Source organism: Lycorma delicatula, chromosome 4 (assembly GCF_047948215.1).
Source record: "Lycorma delicatula isolate Av1 chromosome 4, ASM4794821v1, whole genome shotgun sequence".
In the NCBI taxonomy this organism is placed as follows: Eukaryota; Metazoa; Arthropoda; class Insecta; order Hemiptera; family Fulgoridae; genus Lycorma; species Lycorma delicatula.
In genome coordinates this window covers 7,109,611-7,132,726 of record NC_134458.1, presented here as the reverse complement: position 1 = coordinate 7,132,726, position 23,116 = coordinate 7,109,611, and the positions used below count along the sequence as shown (strand labels likewise).

Below are 23,116 nucleotides of genomic sequence, written 5' to 3'. Positions count from 1 at the left end.
ATTTAAACGTACTAAAAAATATCGTTCATTGCAATCTGCTATCAGGCCTGTACCTCACGGTGAAATTATTCCAGTTCCTGAGCCACCTGAGAATGTGCTTCGAAAGCAACGATGAAGAATCAGGCAGTACTGAAGAACACACCAATGATTTTGATATTGAATTATCTTCCAATAAGCCACATCTTATAACAGAAGGTGAATTAAATGACTCGGTTAGGGATTTAAATTTATCAAAAAATCAAGCTGAACTGTTAGGATCAAGACTGCAAGGTTGGAATTTACTTTAAAAAAATACAAAAATTTCGGGCTTTCGAAGCCGACAGAAAGAACTTTCTCACTACTTTATTGATGAAAATAATCTGGTTTATTGCAAAAATACTGATGAGCTTATGTTGCACTCAGGACAAATTCATAAACATGAGGACTGGCGCCTTTTCATAGATTCGTCCAAGTATAGTTTAAAAGTGGTTCTACTACACAACGGTAACAAATATACTACGATACCAATCGCTTATGGTATTAATTTCAAAGAGACATACGACGTGATGAAAGACGTTCCTGAAAAAATAAATTATAAAAAACATAGTTGGACATATGTGATGATATGAAAGTTATAGCTATTTTGTTAGGGATACAGTTAGGCTATACTAAGTGCATGTGTTTTCTTTGAGAATGGGGCAGCCCAGCTAGGGATAAACATTATGTTACCAAAGATTGGAAGAAATGAGACAACTTAACTCCAAATGGGAAAAATATTATTCATGAACCGTTAGTTGAACCCAAAAAAATATTTTTACTTCCTCTCCATATCAAGCTAGGAATAATGAAAAATTTTTAAAAGCAATGAAGGATAGTCCCGGATTTTTGTACATCAGACAGAAATTGCCGAATGTAAGTGAAGGAAAAATAAAAGAAGGAATATTTGTTGGTCCTCAAATAAGAGAGTTGGTCAAAGATGATGTATTTAACTCAATGTTAAACAATGTAGAAAGTGAGCTTCATTTAAAGACGTTTCCAAAAGTTTTATCGGCAAACAAAAACCAGAAAATTACTACGATATTGTTAATCAACTTCTTACTTCATACAGAGCTATGGGATGCAATATGTCTTTGAAAATACATTTTCCTCCACTCGCATCTGGATTTTTTCCGGACAACCTCGGAGACGTAAGTGACGAACACTGTGGACGTTTCCATTAAGACATTTCGGTGATAAAAAGCCGTTACAAAGAGAAATGGTATACTAGCATGCTACCCGACTACTGTTGGACATTAATCCGGGATGTGCCTGAGGCTATTTTGTAAAAGAAAAGCATCAGCGAAATCATTCTAACACAGGTATGGCCAAGCTAAATTATAAATTTTATAGATTTTAACAATATTTTCCCTTAATTTTTTTTTGAAGCGTAATTTATTTAAAACTAAGGGTGATAGAAAAATTGTATTTAAAAATCTGTAATGTACGAAAAAAGCAATTCAAGAAATGGTATTACACTTAAAGAAACATTAAAAAAATTATTTTGTCTATCAGTGTTATTTCACGTTTTTTTAAGGTTTTTTCATCGTGGGTTCTTTAAATTTTCTTTTTTATTTATTAATTTTTAAAGATTAGTAGGCTTGTGTCCAACAGTGGGACATATATAGGCTGATGATGTTGTTCATGGAAGTTCAGTATACTTGATCGGCGCAATTACTTAATAATCCGCACAACAATGTTCTGCAGGAGGTAAAAAGACTTACAAACATTTAAAAGCCGTTTTGAAGAAACATATCTACTGCAGCGCCCGCTGGCGGCTTATAACCGTAATCTAAGAACCTGCTCTGAGGTGATACCTATGAAATGCAAAAAACCGCATCGAAATCGGTCCAGTACTTTTTGAGGAAAATGGTAACAGACATACACGGACACACAACCTCTTACCCCAAACGCATATACCGTCTCTGTTCCGTCGTGGGTAAAAAACAGATGTGTTTAAAGTCTACATTAATTATTATTTAAATACAAACACACGATATAATGTTAATAAAAAATTACTACAAAGTAATATTAAAATTTGTTTTGAGCACGATGAACAGGATGCAGTTTTTTTAAAATTAATATTACATAAAATTGAAAATTTTTCAAATGGTTTGGGAGTCTTTAAAAATGGCAACGGTAGCATAATAAAGGCCTTTGGTATTTGTGTTGAGTTATACGAAAACAGTATATTTTTATACTGTTATCTAAATATAAGTCTACACGATTCATAATTATGTGCGCAAGATAATGATCTGACAACCCATTTTTTAATTTAAAAACTCTTTCCGACTTTTTTCGGGAGTCCCAAGAGATGATATACTATATACAAGAATATACGTAGGCGTAATACATATTTAATAATGATGAAAGCTTACCGTTTTATTAACACGATTCAGAGCAAAACAGTAGGGCTTGATTTCGTCACAAACGAAATCATTTTCACAGCTCACGAAACTTTTCATCTAATAAAATACTCAGAAATTTCGCTTTATTCACAACAGATATACTAACAGTATCACTAAGGAGAATATTATCCACGCGATCAGCAAGTCGCGTCTACTTGAGAGGCACAACACAACGGCTTTATCCGTACTTAAAATTAGATGATTATCCATCCAGTGAATAATGTTTTGAGCTGCTACCGTACAATTTTCAATCCTTTAAACAGTTATTTTCAGATATAGATACAGCTGTGCGTTGTCTGTGAATATGGTCACGATGAATAGCTCAAGATTCTGATGCAGGTCATTAAAAACAATAAAAAAACAAGGGACCGAGAACACGTTCTGAAGCACTCCGCGTTCTACATTTTGAAGTGAGGACCTAAATGTTCCATGTGTATTCTTATCAAAAAAAAACTTTTAACTGCTTGTTTACGGTAGATTTAAGGTACGACTTCAACAGATTGTAAGCAGCCCCTCTGATACCGTAGCTGCTTAGTTTTTTCATCAGTAAAAAATACTTTTTTCATCAGTAAAAGTCTTACAACTAAATCTAATGGTTTACTGAGATCGCAAAAACTTAAAAATGGAATCTTTTTGTTATCTACGGAATACAAAATATTTTAAAAAATTTTGGAAATGGCTGATTCAGTAGACAATTTTTTCCTATGATCATGTTGAAAGTTTGTTAATACGTTATTATCTTCAAGAAATGCTAAAAGTCGATTCTTCATAATTTTTTTCAAATACTTTAGAAAGTACGGACAACAATAAAATGGATCTATAATTTTGGAAATTAAGGTGTCGAGACTTTCTTTAGAAGGACCATAATAACAGAAGTCTTAAGGCTGATAGGAATACTCCGTTGCTGAAAGACTCATTAACCTAATATGTAAGAGGGATTATACTTCTTCAAAAATACTAGCAGGAATATCATCCATATCACAGGAATATTTACTCTTTATATTTAAAATACAAATTTTAACTTTCTAAGGAATTTCTCCCTCTATGAATCATGAGACCTTGCCGTTGGTGAGGGGGCTTGAGTGCTCAGTGATACAGAGTAGCTGGACCGAAGGTGCAACCATATCGGAAAGGTATCTGTTGAGAGCTAGACTAAGGAATGATTCCTGAAAGAGGGCAGCAGCTCTTTCAGTAGTTGTTAGGGGCGGGAGTCAGGATGACTTAAACGGCCATATCAACATCACTCAGTCCTCTGAGTACTGCGCAGCTGAAAGAAATTGAAAACTACAGCTACTTTTTTTTCCAAGAAAATGCGGCTCTGCATTTTCATACAACAATGATGGAGGCGCCTTCCTTTGTAAAATATTCTGGAGGTAAACCAGTCCCCCATTCGGAACTCCGGGTGGGGACTACTAAGGAAGGGGTTACCAGAAAATTAAAAAATAACATTCTACGAGTCGGAGCGTGGAATGTTAAAGTTTAAAAACATTGGTAGGTTAGAAAATTTAAAGAGGAAAATGGATAGGACAAATGTAGTAGGAATTAGTGAGGTTCGGTGGGAAGAGGAAAACGACTTTTGGTCAAGTGATTTTAGAATAATTAACTCAGCTTCAAATAATGGGCAGGCAGGAGTAGGTTTCATAATGAACAAGAAGATAGGGAAGAGAGTAGAGTATTTCAAAACGCATAGCGATAGAATCATTGTAATAAGGATAAAATCAAAACCTAAACCGACAACGATTGTTAACGTCTATATGCCTACAAGCGCCCATGATGATGAGTTAGAGTGTGTATACGAAGAGATTGATGAAGCAAAAACACGTAAAAGGAGATGAAAATTTAATAATAATTGGAGATTGGAATGCGAGCATTGGAAAAGGCAGGGAAGGAAATATAGTGGGTGAATACGGGCTGGGCAAAAGGAATGAAAGAGGGGAGCGACTTATAGAGTTTTGCACAAAGTATAATTTAGTAATTGCCAACACCCAGTTTAAAAATCATAATAAAAGAATATACACTTGGAAAAAGCCAGGCGATACTGCAAGGTATCACATAGATTATATCATGGTTAAGCAAAGATTTAGAAATCAACTCGTCGACTGCAAAACTTACCCTGGAGCAGACATTGATAGCGACAATAATTTAGTGTTAATGAAATGTAGATTTGGGTTTAAAAACCTGGAGAAAAGGTGTCAGATGAATCGGTGGAATTTACAGAAGCTTGAGGAAAAGGACGTAAAGAAGATTTTTGAGCAGGACATCACCAGAGGTCTGAGTAAAAAAAGATAAGGTAGAAAATGTAGAAGAAGAATGGGAGAATGTTAAAAACGAAATTCTTAAATCAGCAGAAGCGAACTTAGGCGGAACAAAGAGAACTGGTAGAAAACCTTGGATTTCAGACGATATATTGCAGATGATGGATGAACGTAGAAAATATAAGAATGATAGTGATGAAGAAAGTAAAAGGAACTATCGGCAATTAAGAAATGCTATAAACAGGAAGTGCAAACTTTCGAAAGAAGAGTGGACTAAAGAAAAGTTTTCAGAAGTGGAAAGAGAAATGAACATTGGTAAAATAGAGAAAGCATACAGGAAAAGTTACGGAAAATTTTGGGTACATAAATTAAAATCCAATAATGTATTAAACAAAGATTGTACACCGATTTATAATACGAAAGGTAAAGTCGAAAGGTGGGTGGAATATATTATAGTGTCCTGCTCCGTATAAGAGTTATACGGAGGAAATGAATTAGAAAATGGTGTTATAGAGGAAGAAGAGGAAGTCGAAGAGGATGAAATGACAGAAACAATACTGAGATCTGAATTTAAGAGAGCATTAAAAGATTTAAATGGCAGAAAGGCTCCTGGAATAGACGGGATACCGGTAAAATTGCTGCGAAGTGCTGGTGAGGAAGCGATTGATAGATTATACAAACTGGTGTGTAATAATTATGTAAAAGGGGAAGTTCCGTTAGACTTCAAAAAAAGTGTTATAATCATGATACCAAAGAAAGCAGGAGCAGATAAATGTGAAGAATACAGAACAATTAGTTTAACCAGTCATGCATCAAAAATCTTAACTAGAGTTCTGTACAGAACAATTGAGAAGAGAGTGGAAAAAGTGTTACGAGAAGACCAATTTGGTTTCAGAAAAAGTATAGGGACAAGGGAAGCAATCAGACCTCAGATTAATAGTAGAAGGAAGATTAAAGAAAAACAAACCAACATACTTGGCGTTTATAGACCTAGAAAAGGCTTTCGATAACGTAGACTGGAATAAAATGTTCAGCATTTAAAAAAAATTAGGGTTGAAATACAGAGATAGAAGAGCAATTGCTAACATTAACAGGAACCAAAAAGCAACAGTAATAATTGAAGAACATAAGAAAGAAGCCGTAATAAGAAAAAGAGTCCAACAAGGATGTTCCCTACCCCCGTTACTTCTTAATCTTTACAAGGAACTAGCAGTTAATGATGTTAAAGAACAATTTAGATTCGGAGTAACAGTACAAGGTGAAAAGATAAAGATGCTACGATTTGCTGATGATGTAGTAATTCTAGCCGAGAGTAAAAAGGATTTAGAGAAACAATGAATGGCATGGATGAAGTCCTACGCAAGAACTACCACATGAAAATAAACAAGAACAAAACCAAACTAATGAAATGTACTAGAAATAACGAAGATGGCCCGCTGAATGTGAAAATAGGAAGTGAAAAGATTATGGAGGTAGAAGAATTTTGTTATTTGGGAGGTAGAATTACTAAAGATTGACGAAGCAGGAGCGATATAAAATGCCGAATGGCACAGGCGAAACGAGCCTTCAGTCAGAAACATAATTTGTTTACATCAAAAATTAATTTAAATGTCAGGAAAAGATTTTTGAAAGTGTATGTTTGGAGTGTCGCTTTATATGGAAGTGAAACTTGGACAATCGGAGTATCTGAGAAGAAAAGATTAGAAGCTTTTGAAACGTGGTGCTATAGGAGAATGTTAAAAATCAGATGGGTGGATAAAGTGACAAATGAAGAGGTATTGCGGCAAATAGATGAAGAAAGAAGTATTTGGAAAAATATAGTTAAAAGAAGAGACAGACTTATAGGCCACATATTAAGGCATCCTGGAATAGTCGCTTTAATATTGGAGGGATGGGTAGAAGGAAAAAATTGTGTAGGCAGGCAACGTTTGGAATATGTAAAACAAATTGATAGGGATGTGGGATGTAGGGGGTATACCGAAATGAAACGACTAGCACTAGATAGGGAATCTTGGAGAACTGCATCAAACCAGTCAAATGACTGAAGACAAAAAAAGGCATTATTAAATTCCTCTGCGACCTGAATAAAAGATGAGATAACGGAATTCGAGTCCTTTTGTATTTTGAGCGAAATTATCTAACTTATTTTACTTTCAAATCCGCTTTCACTTTTGATAAAGCCCATACGGTTTTAGAGATATTTTTTGTATTAGATATTAAATTATCATATTATAATCTCTTAGTACGAATATTTAGTACAAATAACTTCACCGTAAATTCATTTGTAATTTTTCAACTAATTACAAACTATCCTTTTTCAAAATGAGGAAAGTATGAGAAGGCATAAAAACTGTAATCGTTTTTGTAGATTTAAAAAAAGGTATACGACTCGATCGATAGAACTTCCTTATTTAGTACAAACGAAACGCCCTACAAGAATTGGGAGTGTTTCAAAGAAACCAACTTCTAATCAGAAGAGAGGACGCAAAAAAAGCGAAAGAATGAACTATTGGAAGACCAGAAACGAAAACGCCCAAAGAGAAATGAATGCAAAAAGTTGTTTCACGCAGTCGGATAAACTTGAAAAAAAAAAATATCCAACTCTCTCAAAATCAAACTATACAACTATTTTCGTATAACACGGGGTACTTTGAGGAAAGAGCGTTATTACGATTTCGTGGCCGGTTTTATTTTTTGATCCGTTTTATCTTGCTATCGATTTATTTAAAACAGAATTAATAGATTTTCTTATAAAAAGAAATAATATTACTTTGTCGATCGGTTTTTAAATAATGCTAATTAAAACAACAATAACAAAATTCTGTAGTTTCCTCATCTTTGTTTAATGTGTACAAAAAAATATATACTTAAACAACTTCATTAACGCTTTTATTTTTTTAAGATATATTTTATTTACTCGTACTTAGTGCTATTACATATTATTTTACTGTTACGTATTAATAAGGACTTAAACCGTCTTTACTTTTAATTCACCGGCATTATAGCTCTAGAGCTACGCTGGAAGAAGGAAAGAATATGGTAATCGGTCGAAAAATGGGGTAAGATTCAATTTTTTTGCATTTCTTGACGTTTCACGACCCAGGGACTCCAAGGGACAAAAAAATGGGGGGTTAATGTTCATGGTGTAGGCGTGTTTGAAGCTTAATAACTTTTGACTGCATAAACCGATTTCGATGAAATATTCTAACACTCGTGTATACGGGGCAATTGTTGGTAAACTTTTGGGGTCGATTTTCTGAAAATTTTGTAAACGTAACCCCACTACACATTGCATACCTCAGTACATGCGTCAAGGTTATCTTACCATTTTTTTTAATTTTCCCCAAAATTCCCCCTTCCCCAAAAATCGAAAAAGCTACTTTTTAATCTCTTACATATTTGTAATCGAATTTTGTTTACGCCTTCCTAGGCGTAGCAGTAGTGTAAGCGACAAGAAAAATAAATTGGGTGCGATATCGGGGATGGGGGAGCCTATCAAAATTTACAAATATCGATTTTTGGAGTTTTTAAAGCTTTTTTTATTTATCACGTATCATTATTTTTTCACTACATAAGAATAAATAATGGATGCTTAAAAAGTATCGAAACTTTGTCACAGACTTCTTTCATTTTCTAATTGATCGTGTAATTTCTTTGATGCCGCTCTGATGAGGTTTTATAATGTTTTTTGTTCTTTTAAAATCTATTCTAGTAAATGCCAAGGCGGATCCATTTTTATCGGTGGACATACCTAACGATAACTGACACGATATTTATTTTATACCTGACATATACATTTTTTACAGATCGTAATAAAATATTTATTTTATTAATAGGTAAAACCGAGCAAATTTCAAATAAAAAGTAAAGATTTAATTCTCCTTCCGAAAAAAAGGTTCCACACAAAGTCTAACCGTATAATTTTCATATTTAGTCAGTCATATTTCGATGTAACATTAAGAGAAGCTGTAAAACATAAAATTCCGATAGACATTCCTTTATGTAGGCTTCCTACAAATGCGAATAGTGATAAGGTTTTTTTTATTGAAATAATTAACCGCTTTTTCATAAGATTTTGTTTTTTATTAGGTTTAATTACTAAATTGATATTAGGTTTTTTTTTTGTTATTTTATTGATCGATTACAATCGAAAAACTTCTTTAGTTTGACGAATGAGTACGACTAAAACAAGCACTGTTGTCAGTTTTCCAAAAAAAGTAGGAAACTCAAAAGAAACCATCGAAAAGATTTCTTGTCAGACATAAAAAAGATTAATAAGTCGCTATATTATCACGAATAAAACTTGAGGGTGATCTTTTTTTAATTTCCAATATTTTTCTGTTAACTTCTAGAATTTTCATTACATTACTAAAATTGTTCTACCAAAAAATATTTTTAAAAAGCGTAACCTTTTTTCGAGTACTTTTTAACCTCACTCGACTTTACGTTAGTAAAAAGCTGAAGATCTATCCTTTTAATAACATAGCTAATTTTTCTCATCGTATCGACTTAGTTTTTTAGAAGGAGGGTATTCCGGATACGAGCCAGGTTTCAAGTAACAGCTGCTTCAGTAAAAAAAGAAGCAGGCGATGGATTGCAAAACTTATCCGGCGCTGTTCTTTCTGTTAAAAAAATTTCAAAACTGAAATAAAATAATAGATACATACGATAAAAGTTATGCAAAAATCAAACAATATTTAATGTGAAGTTAATAATTTTATTAAAATAAAATAAATAAAAATTGGGAATGTTATTTTTATTATAATTTAATAATCACCATGATTATTATTATTTAAATTTTTTTACGGTATTACGGGCTCAACTGCTATGGTAATTAGCCCGAATGGAAATTTGAAGCGTATGAAAAAAAATTTCCATCTGAGCTAATTACCATAGCAGTTGAGCCCGTACTACCGTATAAAAAAGTGAAAAATAATAGCGTTAATTAATAATATTCAAAATGCTTTTATCCGTTCGGCTAATCGAATACAGGAAGCAGAATTTGATCCGCGATTGCGCAAAAGATCAAAATGTTCAGTTCCAAAAAATTTGGGTCAGATTTGATCCCCCTGATTCAATAATGTTTTTATCGTAAAATTTATACAGATAAAAACTACGACTGAGAAAAAAACCAAAATTCACGGACAAAATTTTGGATCCCCCTTGACCCCATCGACCAAAAGATGTTTTAATCATCAAGATTAAACTGAGTTTAGAGTATATTGCTAAAATAATAAAATTATTTTTAGTAAAAAAAATTTGGGTCTCTCTTGAACCCCACCGCCCGACAGCTAAACTTGTAACATCTTTAATAATAGTGACGACTTTAAAATAAAGTGTCAGAAATTATAAAAAAGAATTAATTCTTAAGTCGGATCCCACAAACAGCTGAAAAAATAAATAAGGGTATTTTGATGCCCTTTTGTCTGACGGGGTGCAAAAATCAGGAAAAAATGGTATATATATCCAAATCTCAACGTTTCGGTCCATGGATTTTCGAGATACGAGGCAAAATCCGTTTAAAAATAATGTTGAATATTTCCCCTACATCCGACGTCTTAAAACTCTGGAATTTTAATTAACTTTATAAGTAGATTCATCGTACTAAAGCTTAACTTTCTACAACCATCACACAAAAAGTCTAATATTAAAAATAGTGAAAACTACCCCTCCCCTTTTTTAATTTTGTTCAAAATTTAGTGCCACATATGTATGAATTTTTGAGCCGTTTTCGAAGAATCTACGATGAACAGATCAGGAGATAATAATCAATATTTTTTGAGGTTTTTGAACCAAGCAGTCTTCAAAACGTAAAGGCTTGAAAAATATAGCCAAAATTTTAATCGATCGTTATATTTTCGCTTAATAGCTAAGCTACAGCATCATCAAAAGAGCTATAGCCGTGCAAGTAAAAACCTATAACGTCGCTAATGTTTGTAAATAACGATGCGATTTGAAGTCTACATGAGCGGTTTATTTAAACAAGAAAATTATATGCCGGCTGTAAAAACAGCATTTCACAGTAGTAACTACATTTTGTCTGTTATTAAAAAATTATTAGAATACTTTCTCTACAAAGAAGTTATTTTTTTAAAAAACTTTTGAAATAAAATTTGGTATAATAATAATAATAATCATCTTTGCTTTCAATCTTCATACTATATTTTCTTTATTTAACAAAATACCGGTTTTGTAATTTCTAAAAATAACCATTCTCGACTGTAATAGCTGTTTATTGAAAAATAGCCGATAACTAAAAAATATATTAATCTAAAACATCCAAACTATGAAAAAAGAAAAAATAGTTATTACTTAGTTAAAAACCCTTTTATCGTTTCTACGGTGGACCCCCTTACCCGTAAACCAAAAAACTATTTATACCGTTTTAACTCGTAAAAACAGTTATTTATACCCCATAAAGTACAGTTTAAATAGAAAAAAATTGAGGATTAAGCAAAAGACACCACGGTACTATAAAACGAATTACTAATCTTTAAAATCAATGACAAAAATTCAACTTCACCAAGGAATTAGTCTTAATTGGTACTTAAATGCTCGGGTAGTCCGGGACAGCCCTTAATATAGAACAAACAGGCGGGTAAATGCCTCTTGGAACGAATTCGGGAAAAAAACAGTAAGGTGTAAAATAAAGAATAAAAATATGGAAATCACATTTATATTTCAGATGAAACGGGTTAAATGTCAACGTATTAAAAATTAAAGGAAATTAATCGTTTTGATTTCTATTCGTTCGGATTCTTTATGATAAACAGAGCGCGATAAAAATAAAAACAAATAAATCATTACAGATTAAAAATACTACTAATAACGTTTCGTCAGAAATTGTTTAATAATTTAAAATGATTACAAACAAGGTTGTTAGATAGCGACACCACTGATACGGCAATAACATATTTATATACCCGAAGGAATTACACTAACCGGTAGTTAAGTTGTGAACTGCGCGAACGACTAAATATCCTTGCCGTAGAAGTCAGCAACACCCGTCGGCTATATATCGCCCGCCAAATGGAAATTATTAAAATGAATTCGCTCTTCTTTATAATAGGAACGATATGCTCAAGTAAGTAAACATAGGCAGTTACATTACTCGGAAAAACAATGTAAGATGAATTTTTGAATAAAACCTATTTAAAAATCGATTATAAATTAGTAATTTATAATAACTTTAAAGAAAGTAATTATTTTAACTCGATTCAAATTTTTCTATTACATAATAAAATAGTAAAACACATCTCACTAGGTCCATTTTCAGATCTGCTAAGTTGTATGAATTAAAAGGACTTCGCTATAACAACACGTAATTACAAAACACAGAAAAACTTACCGAATCTAAGCAAGGCATTAAACAATAACCGTGTAAATAAATAATCTTTAATCTAAAACAAAGTTTTGAGAAAAATAAGTGAAACCCTTGGTCGAAAAGGAAAAAGTTTTTTAAATACTAAATTTTTTAAAAACTTTATCTTGAGCGAATAAAGAGGAAAATGATTTCTCTGAAAAGGGAATAGAATCCCGTTTGTAATTTTAACGTTTCCCGTAGAAATTATTCAGTATTTTTAAGCGCTTTGATTTTCATTTTTTGTTAAATCGGTTTCAACGAAATCAGTTTCAGTTTCGTTGTATAATGTACAATGAAAAAAAGAAGAAAGAAAACAAAAATAGAGATGATGGTTTTATTTTTTTTTTTTTTGGTTTTGCACGATACACAAATATAATAAAAAATAATATTGTAAGCAGTATTACAGGAGGATATTCCGTTTTGTATATATGGAAGTAACAAAAATATATAATTTTAATTATACTAGTAACGGTGTAACAATTAATGAAAGAATTGTTAATTGAAGGGGACCCGAGGACCGACTCCCAATGAACTTTTTGTTCCCGTTCATATGAGATGTTTAACAGAACGCTTTTTTTCAAAAGAACCGAAAAGTTCTAATGCAGCAATATTAAAAAGTTTTTTACCGGATGGTTTCTAAGGAAGAAGGCTTGAATTAGCCGAAAACTTAAATTTGTACTTTTAAAAAGAAATAAAAAAAATTAATACGGTAATGTAAAAGTAAACTAAAATTTCCCTGTATTGTTCAAAAGGATCTTGCGGTAGATAATAAATTCACCAAACGAAGTAAAATAATTCTCCGATCTTGCGACTTGATTTATCAAAGGATCGTTTTATCAAAAGACTTTCACCGTCTATTTAATATTATATTATAACTAAAGGTATTAAAGGGGAAATGGTAAAATCAAAATAAAAACGACAAACTGGCGTACTTTACAGTCATTTTTCATGTTGTAAAACTGAAAATTAAATTTATGAAACAAGTCTAAATTTTATTTTGATACTCCATTCGTCAAAATCGAGTTAAACATTCCCAAAATATCAGCGGTTTAAAAAAAATGTTTTACAGTTTTTTTTATTTTAGGTCGGCGAAGTTGTAATTGTAGGTAACGATTCAACAAAACATTAAATTGAAGTTTTCATTCATTAATTGAAGACGGATTCTTTAAACGAAGAAACCTTTTAAAGGTATTATATTATTAAAAAAAAAATTGTGTACATTATTCTGAGAAATATTTTGGTATACGTACTTCTACGAAAAATCTATAATCGATTAATCAGTAAGTTCTGAACGAAGAATTTATTCAATTTTATAGCGTATTTTCTTATGAACAGTTATTTTGAGTCGATTATGTTGCGTTCTGTAAAAGATAGTCGTACGGTTCTGCGACTGAAATTAAGAAAATATCCTAAATCTTTGTGCAGCTTCTTTTATAGAAATCAAACAATCAATGCAGGAAATATCCGCGATTTAATAGAGAAATTTATTGTTTCACATTTTTCACAGGTAGGAGAGTAACAACCTAGTTGCGGCCCTATCGTATTATATATAAAATTACGGCATTGTAGGTAAATTTCTAAGGTGTGTTTTTAAAGTATATTTTAAAATTTCATTTAAAACCGATGGATAAGTTGATTATCTTAATTTGCGCTCGTTATCGTGTCAGCCTGTAATCTCGATCGTCTGTTTTCCGTTGAACGGACTCATACGTGAATTGCAAAATCGATTCTAACCGAACTTAAAGAATAAAATTGTCTTAATCCTAATTAAAATTTTGGTCAGGTCTGTAATTTCATGACAGAATATTTACAAGGGGACCCTCAAATCCCAATATAAAAAGTAAAAATTTCCCATTTTTTGAACGTGGAAAATATGATTGTTGTAATACTATTATTATTACGATCATGCTACTGAAACATTTTAACGAGAAAGTAAAGATTTAGATCTTTCCCGGGAATCGAATCAGAGACCGATTGATTTAGAGATAATAACGCTAACCGTAAAACCGATCGGGTTAATTGCTCTGGATGTTCTTTAAAAAAAAGAAAAAGTTATCCGTGCTATAACTTTTACATATTTTTATTTTTAACAAAGACTTCGACCCCATTCTACAGTAAAAGGTTTTTTTTTATTATTGTAATTTTCTAGGAAAGGACGCGTACAACAAAAATATATCAAGAAACAAATATAAAATAGAAGAAATATTTGAAATAATTTTTTTCAAGAACTTTTTAGGAGATATTGAACGAGGGTTCAATTTTGGTGAAAATCATTAAAACGTTTGATGTATTTTAGAAATAAAAATTTAGGGGTCTAAAATGATACTGTATAAAATAATATCCTTACAAATAATTGCGTTTTTTATTTCGTACGGGGAAACTCCGCTCTCTTTTGACAATGCTAATTTTATGTAACATTTTAAAATTTCAAATTCAAAAGCTTATACCCGAAACAGTCAAATAATAAAAATAATTTGCTTTTTCGAAAAGTCTGGCCAACCTGAAAACAGCATTAATTACCATTTAATTACAAACAGAAATTGTTAAGAGATAAGAGATAAGCATTTCTCATAGTGGGTGGAGTACAGTAATTTTGTAATCAAAAAACGTATTGCTACAATTTTAGGTAAAATAAGTAGTAGTAATATATTATAATATATATATATATATATATATATATATAGAGAGAGAGAGAGAGAGAGAGAGAGAGATAGTTTGATTTTTATGGGAATAACCATTGATATTTAGTAAATTAACAATCCATACCACATTTTACTATCACTATCTCTATTATTGAGTAATATGCAAAAATATAACTAAATTTAAAAACAATCAAATAGTACGAAGATTCATTAAAACAAATCAGGATTTAATTAGAGGTCTAAACAAAAACATAATCAAATAAAATAAAATCCTAAATAAATATAGTTACAAAACCAATTCTATAACTTTTATTAAATTTTCATTTCAAGAGGGATAACTTGAAAACTGTTAGGTGGTGGAATGCCTCCAATAAAGATTTCAATAATTGGTTAAGATTAACGTTCCACAACCATTTTATAAAAACTAATACTGGTTTTATACGTAATAACAAAAACTTAATTGACAGAAATAGTACACAATAAGATATATGCAAACATGTAAGGATAGGTTTTTTTTTATTTTTTGTAGCTACTAAGATATGAAAAAACTGTCAGGAGGAAAGGGAAATAATTTGGGAACTGATTCTAGAGCTTGAAATAAGGAAAAATGTTCATACAAACCTATGTCCGAAAACGCTTTGTTACAGATTTCAGGCTAGCGAAAACTTTCTCCAGTGAAATAAGGTTACACTGAAATTTTTAAGATGATATATAAGAGGTAGACATGATGGTTTTTTGACTTAAAAAAGTCGAATAAAACAGGTCCCAAAACTGTATCTCCCGTAGTTTTCGTGATACCCAACGTAACACAAACAAATTCGTTGAAGAAAAACACGCTATTTTAGGTTTGAAGTACAATAACTTTGTTGAATGACTAATGAACGCGTAAATTTTATTAGCAAAGCTTGTAGAAGATTTAATTCTGAGAGAATTGATGTAATAAAGACTACAAAAAAAAAACTTTTATTATTATATACTAAACGGAAAAATTAAATGAAATAATAAAAATTAAAAACAGCTGTTTTTAATACAATAAACTTAGACCTTTGAAAAATTAGGTCGGCAATACAAGCCGTATACTTCGAAATTAATTCGAATACTATTCATTGTTGTCATAAAGTTGTGGTTACGTATTACTCTACTTACATTTTTCCAATTGAATCTGAATTGTAAAAGTGAAATTTCGTTTTGAACGTGACGCGTCTCTTCGCTCGTTCAGAATATTCTGATATGATTTTTTTGCGTACGGCTTTTGGGATGGAAGTGCTCCAGCTGCAGTGGAAGAATACCTACATAGCTATCCTACACGAGTAGTTCCAAACCGAAAAGTATTTTATAGAATTTTTAATAATCTTCGTGAGAAACATATACTTCCCAGCCCTCACGTTTCACTTGAACGTCAACCGGACGATGATGATGAAAGGGAAAACAATCTTTAGGCGGTAGAGTTACTCCTAAAACAAGTACGCAAAGCATTTCTACACGACTCAGCATTCCATAAAGTACAGTATGGAAGAGATTTATTGTACTAAACACAGCTGTTTTTAATTTTTACAAATTCGCAATATTTTTCGTTTAGTCTTTAATAATAAAAGTTATTTTTTTGTTTCTTACAGGCTTTATTACACTGATTCTCTCAGAATTAAATTCTTTACAAGTTTTGATAACACAGTTTACGCATTTATTAGTTATTTAACAAAGTTATTGTACATCAACGTAAAAAAGCGTGATTTTCCCCACCGATTGTTTTTGTTTTACGTTGGATAAAACGAAAACTACAGGAGATACAGTTCTGTGGCCTGTTTTATTCGATTTTTCAGGTCAAAAGACATCAGAAACCATGAAGTTTACACCCTTACATACCGCCTTAAAAATTTCAGTATGACCTCATTTCACCAATTTTTCGTTAGCCGTAACTCGATAACAAAGCGTTTTCGGACATATGTTTGTATGAACTTTTTCCCTTACTTCAAGCTCTAGAATCAGTTCTCAAATTATTTCCCTTTCCTCCTGAATTATCCTGTATATATATATATATTAATTTCGTAATTTTAAAACGGGAAACATTTTCTATCAAATTTAATAAATGAAGGCTTGCGCTGACAAGGAATCCATTGAGAAATGAGTTTTTCGAAATCATTGACATTTTTGCGTCTTGAAAAGTGATGCACATCAAACAAAAACTGAATATTACAAAATTATTTACTGGCCGAAAAGTGAAGTAAATTTTTTTACTAACAAGAAACACGAGACGCTGAAAAAATGTCTTATGATATCAGCCTGATAGCATGGATAAAATTATAATTTTTTATTTTTTTAGAAGGTAAACACGCTTTTAAATAGAATGTTTGCAATACAAAATCAATATTAAAATATACATTTTTTCGGTATTAATATTTGTTAATTAATTGATGGAGGATAGGAGATACGAACTCTTTAGCGGACAAAAAGGGGTGAACCGCTTCTTCTACAAGAGTTTTTTTTTTTTAATGGAACACATTTAACATAAATAATAGTTCGATTATTGCTAAAAATGATAGTTAACTTTTAGGGCTAGAGGGTAAAGGCAAGAAAATCCGATCCTTGGGTCATTTAAAATTTTTTTCCAATCCAGTACACATTTTAGAAAGCACCGGTTGGAAAATAGAAATTTTTCAAGTTTTCTTAATTTTTGTCGGCAGTGGACGGGTATCGAAATTGCTAAAATCCTATGTAAAAACTTTAATTTAAAGACTTTATTTAAAATTTAAAAAATGTATTTTTCAAAATGCATTTGGACAAAGTAAAAGTTCATTTAAGGTGGTAAGAAGCCCATGAAGGCAACGGAACCTACAATTATTGGAGATCATTATCGTCATATTTTTCTAACAGTAGATATATTATAAAAAAATTATTTGAATACAGTTACATTTAATTTTTTTTATTTGAAAGGGAGTAGGTGTACGAGTCCTTTGGGGGAAGCGTAGATAAAGGCACGGGCCTGTTCTGTGATTTCTTTTCAAGGTAAAAAAAAGTTTTTTAAATAATAACAACTCGAATATCACAATACTTCCTTTTTTGTTAATTTAGAGGGGTTGGTGGTAAAGCCCGTGGAAGGGGGAAACAGGGAGCCTGAATTTCTTATCCAAGACGGTAGCTTTTTAAGGTAAACACGTTTTAAAAAATAAATATTTGAATATTACCTATTTTACTTTTTTACCGTTCTAAATCGTGAGATGGGTAGTCAGAGGGGAGTTACAAGGGTTTAAATCTTTTCAAATCTTAGATCTGATACGCAACGGTATCGTAGAATTGATTTAGAAATTCTGTGAACAAGTAATAAACAGTTATCTCACAATTAGACAGTTTCTTATTTATATATCGTACACATGATCATATTATCGTGCAAGTGTAACAAAATAGGGTGAAAACGGGCGTTGTTCGAGGGATTAAGTAATTAAGTACAATATAACACGAATAAGATTTAAAATAACGTAGGGATTTTTCATACCGATTCTTGGGAATACCCCGTACGAACATGCAAATAGATTCTGTTTATAAAAATTATACTTGAATATCTTTAAGAAGGCAAGCACGCACGCACAGACAAACAACATACATACATACATACAGTAAGTACAAGTGTCTGCGTATCGGTAGAAGAATTGTCATAACAACGATTATTACACAAAATTACAGCGACGGTTAATTATACAATTAAATATATATATATATATATATACACACACACCTTTTTTTCTTAATTTGCAAAACAAGCTTCTTCTAAACGTACCAAATGTCCTTGGTTTGAGAAGAAAAGTTTTAATCCCTTTTACATCTCACAACTGACGCCTCGTACTCAATTCTTTGGTACTTTTTTTGAACAGATTTTATTTTAAATTATAGTACCTCTAAATCCTGGGCCTGTAATACTATCCAAAAAGTAATTGTATGTTTAAATCGGTTCTGCGGTATTCCTTAATTATTACTAATTAATTAAACATTATTTTTTCATCTCTGCTGCTAGGATGAAATTTTATATTTATATATACACATATATGACAATAAATTTTTATTAAATGAAAAACTCTAACCTTCCATCAGCTGTTATTTTTAACAGTAGCATTTTAGGTACAACAAAACATAAAGAACGTCTTACAATTATTAATTTGTAAAAAAAATGTATAATATAATAAAATCAGTCAACAGAACTATCTTCCATAATACACAGCATGTATTTTTTTGCAGATTAGATTTTTCTTATTATACTTCCGGTACAATTTTTAATAAGTCGTATAAAATATCTCAGAAAGATTAATTTATCTAATAAAAAAAAATAATCGAAACGTAAAAAATTTTTTTTCTGTGTCATTTGTTCTTTAAATTTGTACTCGTTTAAAGCCTACGCCAAATTAAATATAATCGATTACAAATTTTCTTTTCATTGAATATCATCCAAATGTAGAAAAGTGTTTTTAAATATTGACTTTTATGCGTTTTTATTTCTTTATTTTTAACTTTATTTTATTTAAAATACGGATACGTTTATAACAAAATAAAAAACACAAAGTAATTCACAGGAAATGTATTAGGCTTGTGTTTTAATAAATAAAAAAAATAAAATTTGATGGAGATTCCGTAATAAGTGGAGCGTACAATAGGGTTCAATAAAAGAATAAAACAAACCGCACGCCATGATTATTTTCTCCACCGCGCCAGCTACAACGTGAATTTCGTCCTTAATGATGCAGTAGAAGTCGACCAGGGAATAGGGGAATTCCTTGAAACGGTTCACAATTTCTATAGCCTTTTTTGGTCTTACATTGAACGGTGATAAAATTTAGGGGCTTGTTCGGAATTAACATCGAGTGTCAAAACACTTAATCCTACTCGCCGGGCACGAAGGTACGATGCTCTTAAAGAAAGATTCCCTGACGTTCTGAAAGCTTTCTCTTATAATACTGAACAACAAAAATTTGAAGATTAGAAATAAAGCTGTTGGCCTGAAGAAAGCACTCGATTCCTTTAAATTTAATTTATTGTTGATCATTCGGTGTAAAATGTAAAAAAAATTTAACTTTTCCTCAAAATCACAAGCAGAATCTGTAGATATAAATACCACCTATGACCTTTTGGGTAATGCATTTTTAAAGATTAATGACCTTCGAGGATCGTTCGATTTATTAGTAGAAGAGGCAGCGAAAATTTGTCTAAAACGGGGAATGTCGTTTCGGTTTGAATATATCGGAAATATCAAACAAGAGAGTGACTAAGCTGAACTTTGAAGCGACAAGAATCACTTTGATGAGCTTTGTGATGATCAAAAACTCACCGATCGGAAATCACGTTTTAAGGTGACAATATATTACGCCATGTTCGATACTATACTCAAACTTGACGACCAGTTCATAGGCATGAAGCGTAGTAGAAGCATACAAGGTAATTCAACCCTTGTTGAATTGTTGTTGTCCCTTTTGGAAAACCTATTATTATTGTTTTAGTTTGGTAAGACCTTAAGTTCTAAATAACAGCTGTTTTGATCCTGTTTATCTTATTGTAACGATAAGCGAGTGACTAACTTTTTGAACAAATAAAAGGTTATGTGTAAATAAATTATATTTAAAACTCCTGAATTCACGTTTGACAATTGCAGTTAGCGACCCCATTTTGATCTTTTGCACCGGGGCCTCCGAGTACTTAGCTACACCACTGCAAAGAGGAACTTAACAATAGATTGTTGTTAAGCATAGAAAATTTCAGCTATTCCATTTAAAAACCATTAGATAAAATTATTTTTTACAATAAGAGTACAAATTGGCCTCTAAACAAAAGAAAGCTAGCAAAGTATTGATGATTTTTCCGGCTATTAATAACAATAACAGTAATAATAATAATAATGAAACGAGTCAGAACCAAAAAATTTATTTTTTAGAGACCGGGAATAAATTTTAAGAAAACTTTTCTAAAAATACTCATATATATATATATATATATAGGTTAAGCTTAACAAATTTGCCTAAGTAGTTTTATCTAAATCTGACACTCCCTTAATAAAGGATAAAATAACAAAAATAAATTTTCAAAAACTTTTCTGCATTTAGGTTCGGGGACTGTAATTAAAAAAAACATTTCTTGACAGCTATTTATGTGAAGTATAAACGTTCACGAATTTTTAAAAAAATATTAAAACCGAAGGGCGATAGGACAAAAGAATGAATGAATGATTTTTTGGATTATTTATATAAACATTTTAAGTAACAGATCTGCTTTAATAGATTGTCTCCGAAATTCCTCTGAGAAAATCAAAATTGTTTTTTTCCGCGATATCACCCCACGCCATAAACGAATTCTGAAAAACACTTGAGCTAAATTTGAAGAAAATCAGTTCGGTCAATTCTGAGAAGTGTATGTACTATATGTGCAGATAAGCGTATGTATGTGTTTCGCACCGCCAAAACCGGCGCGACACCCATACATACACTAGTTGGATTCTAAGGATACACTAGTTGAGCCCTAAAATGTAAACATTTGCAAAAAACCCGAAACCCATTTTTGTACTTTCATGACTTTAGATTGGCATCACTGGGACGAGCTGAGAACAGCTGACGGATGAAGATTATTTTGTTTATAAGTTCAATATTGTATTTAATGATGGCATGTCCGCTTGAAGTTTCCACATTAGTTGAACAGCATTCAGCGATCCGTTTTTTGTTTTCTGAATGTGAAAAACCGGCTAAAATCTTTTCTAGAATGATTTTACAATGCGGTGAAAGTTGTATGAACCGCGGAAATTTTTATAAGTGGGTGGAACAGTTCAAAAACGGCCGAACCTCAGTAACCGATGAGCAAAATCCTGGCCGGCCGGCTGAAGTTAAAACTCCTTCGCTTGAAACCCGCACTGAAGACATTATTCGTGAAGACCGACGTATTACAGTTGAACATATAGCAAAAACAGTTGCAGTAAGTTTTGGCACGGTTCATAACGTTATCAGTAGCAACCTCAAGTACAGCAAAACAAGTGCAAGGTGGGTCCCGAAAGAGTTAACGCAACAACACAAGGAAACAAGACTCAAAGTGTGTACAGACATGAAAGAACGCTATGAAAGGGAAGGTGACCCTTTTCTAAACAAGATTTTAACGTGTGTTGAAACTTGGCTTCACCATTTTGAACCACAGTCCAAAAGACAAAGCGTGGAATGGAAGCACAACAGCTCACCTATCCGAAAGAAATTCAGAACGCAAGCATCAGCAGGAAAAGTCACGTTGACCGTCTTTTGGGATGCCCAAATAACCACAAAAGATTGTCCAATCTTTTGTGATTACTTGGAAAATTAGCGTACAATAAACAGTGTCTAGTACTCAGATACGCTGATGAAAAAAGTAAAGGCAGCAATGAAAGAAAAACGTCGCGGATCTCAAAGAAAAGGTGTGAAATTGCTACACGACAATGCTCACCCTCACACCGCCCAGCTGACCCAAGAAACCATTGAAAAATGGGTTGAGAGATACTAACACATCCTCCCTACAGTCCAGATTTGGCTCCCTCGGATTTTCATTTGGTCCACTCGAGGAGGCAAGGTCCATTACGTGGAAAAGAGTTCAGCAAGAACGAAGAGGTCAAAGAATTTGTGGGGAAGTGGCTCAAATAACAGGATAAAGACTTCTTTGCATCAGGTATAAAAAAACTTGTTCGTCGTTGGGACAAGTGTATTAATATCGGTGGGGATTATGTTGAGAAGTAGTAAAAGTCTCATTTTGTAAAAATACAAAGTTTTTTTTCTACATCAATTTGTCTCTAATTATTGAACGTCCCTCGTACTAATTTATAAGTAAACTCTATACCTTGAGCTTATTAAAGTTCAAGTAAACTGAACAACAATTTCTGTAATATTTTCTAGGTTCTTTTATGTAATTTTGTTTTTCTGACGTCGTTTATTTTTCATTAAATTCCATCTTTATACATTTTCGTTACTTCTAATTTATTATATTCTTCATTATCATTTAATCGTTTGTTTCATTTATGTTTTATTTATATATCTTGATTTCGTTTCATATTTATACTTTAGTTTGCGATTAATTCATTTTACGATTAAATAATTAAATATCAGACAGAAAATCATAAATTTCTGTAACAGTGTTTCGAGTTAGCATATGCATATCAAACAGTAAACGCGAGAATAGTCTATGTTATACCCCTTAAGGGGGAGGATTTAATCGAACGGTTCATATAGAACCGTTGGATGCATCCATACGCCGTACAACAATTCTAGTGATGGACAAGGGGTTTTCTTAATAAACCCTTAGAATCTATTCTTGAATAATTTTTTAAAAAACAAAGAAAAATCGATTTTTTTGTTGTTGCGGAATATCGATCAATAATGCGCTTCTCCTATTTTCGATAAAGACACCCTGATCTCGGGAGGTTTCGTGAATGTGCCTGATGGTTTAAAAGAC

At 31.9% G+C, this 23,116-nt stretch overlaps 2 protein-coding genes across 10 annotated transcripts in view; one reads left to right on the top strand and one right to left on the bottom strand.

Annotated features, from left to right (window-relative positions):
- Positions 1 to 23,116, bottom strand: part of LOC142323075 (uncharacterized) — a 114,140-nt gene that overhangs the window by 75,178 nt on the left and 15,846 nt on the right. The window lies entirely within an intron of this gene.
- The window catches only part of LOC142323077 (peptidoglycan-recognition protein SB1-like), a 46,018-nt gene continuing 34,505 nt past the window's right edge, over positions 11,604 to 23,116 (top strand). Inside the window, exon 1 of the mRNA XM_075362240.1 lies at positions 11,604 to 11,762. Coding sequence (XP_075218355.1) covers positions 11,708 to 11,762 — 55 coding nt within the window. The 5' untranslated portion in view covers positions 11,604 to 11,707. The remainder of the gene's footprint in view (positions 11,763 to 23,116) is intronic.